Source organism: Grammomys surdaster, unplaced genomic scaffold, assembly GCF_004785775.1.
Source record: "Grammomys surdaster isolate TR1022 unplaced genomic scaffold, NIH_TR_1.0 150, whole genome shotgun sequence".
NCBI lineage: Eukaryota > Metazoa > Chordata > Mammalia > Rodentia > Muridae > Grammomys > Grammomys surdaster.
Window position 1 is genome coordinate 5,920,896 of NW_021604608.1, and position 7,348 is coordinate 5,928,243.

Sequence of the window (7,348 nt, forward strand, 5' to 3'; positions counted from 1 at the left end):
TCTCTCTCTCTCTCTCTCTCTCTCTCTCTCTCTCTCTCTCTCTCTCTTTCTTCTTCTCTCCTATTCTCTCTTCTCCTCTCTTAGTTATCTTTTTTTCAGTATTATTCTAAAGAATGACTATAGAAGGAAAAAAACCAGAAATTCAGTATTTTCTGAGCGTTACACTGGTGTTCATTGTCTTTCATGACTTTACAACAATCTTGGAAGTAAATTTCAATGTCTCCACTGGTGTATGAGAAATGAGTTTCCTTTCAACTTGCAATGTGTCTCTTACTCAGATAATATACTTCAGCCTACTAAAAGCATCTAACATTGTTTTCTTGTCTTCATCTCAGTAAATTTGGCTATTGTGTATTCTGATGGCACTTCTAACAACTGAGATCTTTGTGAGTTGGTGTATGTTACCAATTGGTTTCTTTTTCTTAGTTATTTTCTATACCTCTCTGACTATATTTGATTATTGAGTATGATTACATTTAAGTATTTATAATAGCAATTAGACATTTGGAATACTGGTGGCACCATTTAAAAGTATTTGAGTGTGCATCTTGATGTGTTTTGGATACTGTCAGTGTAGAGTCACATATGAGTCAGATTTAATTTTTAATGAATAATTAGAGACTCTATTTCAAAATAACTAGTTTAAGTCCTGCCTAGTCACTGTAATCCCTACTAATGGGTGTCTTACTTAGGTATCTATTGATGAGAAGAGACAGCATGACCATGACAGCTGTTATAAAAGAAAATATGTAACTAAGGTTGGCTTAGAGTTCAAGGTTTAGTCTATTATCATCATGGCAGGAAGCATGGTGGTTTGGAGGCAGACATGGTGATGGAAAGGAGCTGAAAGTTCTACATTTGGATCAACAGTCAGCAGGAAGAGTAGAATGGGTGAGCCACTGAACATGACTTGAGTTTCTTTTTTTTTTTTTTTGACTTGAGTTTCTGAAACCTCAAAGCCCATCCCCAGTGACATACTACCTCCAATAAGACCACACGTGTTCCAACAAAGCCACACATCATAATCCTTTCAAATAATGTCACTCCCTATGATTCTATGGGGGCCATTTTCATTCAAACTACCACACAGTGGTCATAGTTTTCTATGTGAGATTGCATGCTAGGCTCACTCCAGATCTTCAGAAAACCCAATGGAACAATTTTCAGATTTCCTAAGATTGAATCTTTCTATTAGACAAAAGTACCTGCCAGATACTAGGATGGTGAGTCCTCCTTGTTTCTTGTTTCCATTTGCTTGGAATACTTAAGGTGTATTTTGTTTCTTCATCTACTTAGCTGGTCTGTGTCTTTTGATTTGAGGGTTGAGGCCACTAATATTTAGAATTATTATTGAAAACCATTTATAGTTTCCAGTCTTTTTGATTATTTTCTGGTTTATTTTCTTAGTTGTAGCAGGTTTTTCATTAAACTATAGCTTCATTTGTTTTTGTTCAACAGTCTCTTGGCCATGCTTATTCCAATCTTCATTTTAAAGTATCTTCCTGTATTCTGTTTAGTGGGTTCTTGTGTGTGTGTGTGTGTGTGTGTTTGATTTGTTTGTTTGTGTTCAGATCATGCAAAATTTGTTTTTCTCTTTCAACTACGGCAGATAGTTTTGCTGCATACACTATTCTCGCTTGGCGATAATTGTCTTTTACAATTTGGAGTACTTCGTTCTAAATTCTTCTGGCTTTCAGCGTTTCTACTGACAGATTTCCTTTGTGTGTGACTCATATTTTTTTCCCTTTGGCACCTGTAAATATTTTACATTGTTCTGTATATATAGTTATATATTGTTTTAAATATAATATTGCATGGGGTGTTCTTTTCTTGGTTGTATCTAGTTACTGTTTGCTTCTTGTATTGGTATGAGTATGTCTTCCATTAGTTTGGGAAGCTTTCTTCTATGCTCTTGGTGAAAACTAGTCTATGGTATTTGTCTTGGATTATTCTTTCATCTATTCTTGTAATTCAAACATTTGATATTTTGATACTTTCCCATATTTAATGTATGTCTCTTTTCTGTGCTTTTTTTTTCATTTTTTATTTGCTTTCTTTGCTTACTTCAGCGTTGCTTGCTTCCTCCATTTTATCATTGAATTCTGATATTCTATCTTCTTCTGGATTCTTTCTACTTGCAAGGCTTTCCCCTGAGTTTTCTAATGGGGATAGTAGATTTTTGGAGTCCATCTTCATTACAATTTACAGTTTTATTTTTTATTAATTCAGTTTTCAAATCCTTTCAATTATCTTTTGAAATTTCTTTCAGCTGTGTACATGTATTTTCTTAGACACCACTGAAGCAATTTGTGTTATGTTCTTGGAGTTTAGCAAAGTGTTTGTTAATGCCTTTCTCAAATGCTTTCTTAAATCTTTCATACAACCCAGCTATACCATACCGTGGCATATTCCCAAAGAACTGAGGCTCCTACTTTTTGAATACCTGTTCAGCAATGTTCATTGCTGCCCTATTCAAAATAGCCAGGAAATCGAAACAACTCAAATGTCCTTTAAAGGATGAATGTATAATGAAAATGTGGTACATATACAAAATGCAATACTATCCAGCTTTAGAGAAAAAAATGAAAATTGCAGTAAATGGATAGGCATATAAGAAGATTATACTGAGTGAGGTAACCCAGAACCAAAAAGCAAACAAAAAAATGCTGTATGTTTTTTTCTAATACGTGGTTCCCAGCCCCCAATCCTCAGATGTGAGTAGCCACAGAAAACAGGAAGGTATAAAGGGACCATTGGTAAGGTTGAGAGCTTCAGATAGGAATAACAGGATATAGGTTTTATGAAGCAATAAATAGAAAATTTAGAAGCAGTCTTTGTGCATGCTGTTTTTATGTCAACTTGACACAATCCAAGTCACTGAGAGGAGGGCTCCTAAACTGAGAAAATGCCTCTAAATGATTGGGTTGCATACTAGCTTATAGTTTATTTTCTAAATTAGTGAGTAATATGAGGAGAGAGCATCCTGTTGTGGGTGGTACCACCTCAGGACTGATGGTCATACTTTCTATAAAAAAGCAGGCTGGGCAAAAGATGAGAAGCAATCCAATAAGCAACACTCCTTCATAGACTCTGCATCAGCTTCTACCTCCAGGTTTGGTTTCTCCTGGTTTGTGTTTCTACTTTGGCATCCTTTACTGGACTGTAACTTTGGATAAGCAATCAAAATCAACTCCCCATATTTCTTCTGGCCAAGGTGTTTCATTACAGCAATAGAGATTTAACTAAGACAGACTCCAACTAGGGAAGAAGGAAAGGCACACTTATCTTCAGGACTAATTACCAATGTTTATAATGTAGTTAGGGATTATGGTGGTTTAGTAAAGTGGCAGTTGTATGTTCTCCACCCAGATCTATGACTGTAGTAGCCATGGGTAGTTGACTAAGTTTGCAGTAGCAGACTTTCCTTTTCCTTATTGATCAGGCCTTAAGACCAATTAAAGAATTGTTTTTATTCCAAAAGAATGCATGCTGTTGCATCTTCAGAGTTATTGTGCCATGCTGATTTTTGTGACCGTTCATAGGCATAGGCACCTTCTGGTACCGTGAAAGCTAGTTCTCTGTGAGAAGGCTTCCAGGTTAGGTTCAGCTCAGATTCTCTAACCCCTGTGTCTGAACTCTGTGTTGTCTGCAGCAATGAGAACTTACTTTCTACTCATTGTGGTGGTACTCAGTAGCCTATAAAGTATGGGAGTCTCTTGAAAAACCCTGATGAGAAACTGTAAAGATGCCTTCTCATGCCTGGTGCTGAGATTTTTGTTAGATAGTCTGTGGATCTCTGGAGGGAGCATTGTCAGCCCAGATGGGAAATTTTCATATAAAATATATCTATTTGTGCATACAGAATTATATGTATTATCAATAATTTGGAGTAATAATGATTCTTTGTAAATTTTCAGACATCATTACTGCTATCTTACCCACTTCCTACACTCCTTTGCTTGTCTCTCCTCCACTGTGATTCTAGCACCCTATTTCCCCCTCAGATCATTTGTACCATTCTACTGTCCACTCAGTTCTCTCTGACTTTCCTGGCTTCTGCAGTTACTCCTGATTATATACTCACATCTGAAGACTTGGAGCTAGGGACTGAGCATGGATGAGAGAGAACATGGTATGTCTGTCTTTCTGTATCAAGATTACCTCACTTGATATCATCTTTTATAGTTCAATTCATTTACTTAAAATTTTCATTTTTCATAGATGAATAGAATTATTTCATAATGTGTATTTACTACATTTTTGCAATCCCTTTATCAGCTGAAGGACATCTAGGTTGCTTCCTAATGCTCATGGCTGAGCAAGTATGTGAGGGTTATTTGGCTTAAAGTTTGCCTTAATTCTTTTTAGTTTTGCTCTTTCTGGACAAAGTATATAAAGTATGCATAGACATACACACACACAAGAACATACACATACACACACAAATACACACAATATATATGGAGAGAGAGAGAGAGAGAGAGAGAGAGAGAGAGAGAGAGAGAGAGATCGAGAGAGGGAGAGAGAGAGACTTTGAATACACAGCTTTGCAGAGTACAGTGTTATAGCTACAAGAGCTTAACTGGAAGCAAGCCGTAAAACTTTTATCCCTGTATCTTTCCATAGTCATGTAGTCCCACATTACACTCTGACTTTACAATGGGTACCATTTTTATCCTTGCGCTCTGTGTAGCTGTCCAAACTCCTATTGGTCTGTGTTGACTTTGCCTCCAATTCTGGTTAAAGAAAGAAAGAAAATTCTCAGAAGTACTTTTTTCCGCAGCCAAGATCTGGGACCTCATAAATCATGGTGACAAGAAATGTGATGATGGTCTTTTTCCGTTCCCAAGGAGATTGGAAGAGGAAAGGCGTGCAGGTTCCGGTGTGGTTTTGTAATTTTTCCCGGTGATGGCCTGGTGAGAAGGATTCCAGCAGGCTAGCTCCTGAACCTAACTAGGTAATTCTCCACTCGAGTGTTCCTGCAGTGAAAATGCAGAGACATCTACCAGTGTCATCCGGGCAGTTTAGTGCTTGCTGCTGCACTCCTGGCAGTTAACAATGAAATTGTCAAGACTTCCTTTTGTTCTCTTCCAAGCAGGCAGGGCCTCGTTTTTATCCCCTAGGTTAGCACATGAATCAGCCTTTCTGTCTATGATCAGTGGGACTGTGCGTATTTGCAGAAACAGTCTGGCTTTGTACCTGACAGGATTTCTTGTTGGGCAGTAGTAATTCTACAAGTGGGAAAGAAAACATGCATGTTCACACGTAGCCCCAGGCTGAATTACCAAGCAAAGGAGATTGAGATTACTGTTTTGTATATGAGTAGTGGGCTTTCATAGCTTTGAGTCAGAGATGTCTCATTTTGTACTTAAATTAAATTGGATTCCTAAAAAAAAAAAAAAGGAAAATAAGAAGAAAGGGTATTTCCAGATTATACTCCTCAAATAACAACAGATAATTAACAGGGTTTGCTATGGCATTTTAAGGCTTTCCATACTTGGCTGTGGACATGCTAAAGCTGTGTACTCATGTTTTTCAGTTTGGCATTTGTGATTTTATAGCTATAAGACATGTACCCATTTGCTAATGGGAATATAAGGGACAGGGACATTTTCAGATTTCCTGGGCATGCTACTGTCTTCTTCTCCAGCTGACCAATGGCTTTGTGCAGCTTTTAGAGGCTATACTCTGATGGTGATTCTGTTTGTAGCTGAATACACTTCTGGGTACGAGGAAGGTGTGTGTGTGTGTATCTGTGTGTGTGTGTGTGTCTGTGTTGGAAAAGACACTGGAAAAACTACATTAAAAGAAGGAACAAATGTCAAAATGACTGATCACATTATTAGAATAAGTAAACTCTTTTGATTTTTGGATAATGTGCAAAATCATCTGCAGTCTATTAAGTAAAAGCAACTTGCCTTGAACCTGTACCCATCCTCCTGTGTGAGACTTCTGAGTGCTGGGATTCTGGGCATTCTGTCACCCATTCCTGTCCATGACTTAATTTCTGAACTGAAGCTCCTGCTCAGGTTAAGCAGAAAACTGGAAAGAGGGATTATTTTAAGTGACAAAAAATCCTTTATGCTCTGACATGGGACCTGATGAAGGTACATTCTGTGGAATAACTAAATCAAGCTAGTGAACACATGCATTAGGTCCCATGTTATCTTTAATTTATTTCAGGGTAGTGTCTCTATGGTTAAAAATGATAAAGAAGAATTTTGTCTGTTCCCACTGAGAACAGGAGAGGAAAACAGAGCAGGAGAAAGAGGCACCAGCAACTTTGGTTATTTTGGTTCTCAGAACTTTCCCAGAAATGCTAATGTCTCTTTTTAAAAACAACATTTCAGCTATCCATGTTGATGAAGTCAATCTTCAAGTATACTGTGCATGGTCACTTCTGGATAACTTCGAGTGGAACAATGGATACAGCAGACGGTTTGGCCTCTTCCATGTTGATTTTGAAGATCCTGCTAGATCCCGAACTCCATACAGATCAGCCAAGGAATATGCCAAGGTCATCAGAAACAATGGCCTGGAAGGCACTATGTAGGGAAGGCAGTTGGGCAATGTCCCCTCTGTGCTGGAAGGACTGAGGGATGCTTTGGTCATAATGTCTCAGACAGCCTCAAGTTGCCTCTGTTCTCAATGATCTGTGATTATAAAGCCTGAAAACTAGGACTATCTCTGGTGAGAAGCTCTACATGCTAACTGCATCTTATCAGAAAGCATCTTAGATAATGAAATAGAGAATCACAGAAATTGATTTTCATTAAAAATTTTGGATTGATTTGAAAACTTCAGTTTAAATTCTTAGAACAATTTCCTGGATAAGTAATGGTGAGTTTATAAAGATAATACACTGTTGATTTGCAACTCTAACAACAAAAACCTTAGAAGTGTAGATTACTGTTACAAGGGTAGGTGCGTGCACCTGCTTACTTTGGTACATAGCTATTTTTGCTCAGAAGAAGATCTCTGTTAGTGTTTGATCCACAAAATTTTCAGTATTAATCTAGCACAAAATAGCAAAGCTAAAAGCCAGAGTATGCATTCTAGACAACAGATGAACTGATAATATATTTAATGAAATTTATATATTATATGTTTATGATATGTTTTGTCAATGATTGGTTAAATCTATCTATCTATCTATCTATCTATCTATCTATCTATCTATCTATCTGACATCTATCTCTATATCTATATATCTTTTGTTTAATGAATTTTGGAAAATAATAAAAAGTAAAATGAATTAAACTTTGAAGGGAAGGAAGATATTTTTCTTTGCTTTGTTTGTTTACCAGCATCAGGGATGGAACACAATGCCTTGTGTCTGTTAGGCAAG

General features: G+C 37.1%; 1 protein-coding gene across 1 annotated transcript in view; it reads left to right on the forward strand.

The window, feature by feature from the left end:
• LOC114619500 (cytosolic beta-glucosidase) overlaps positions 1-6,621 on the forward strand; it is a 127,228-nt gene extending 120,607 nt beyond the window's left edge. Inside the window, exon 5 of the mRNA XM_028765336.1 lies at positions 6,351-6,621. Coding sequence (XP_028621169.1) covers positions 6,351-6,553 — 203 coding nt within the window. The 3' untranslated portion in view covers positions 6,554-6,621. The remainder of the gene's footprint in view (positions 1-6,350) is intronic.
• Positions 6,622-7,348: the final 727 nt, after the last annotated feature.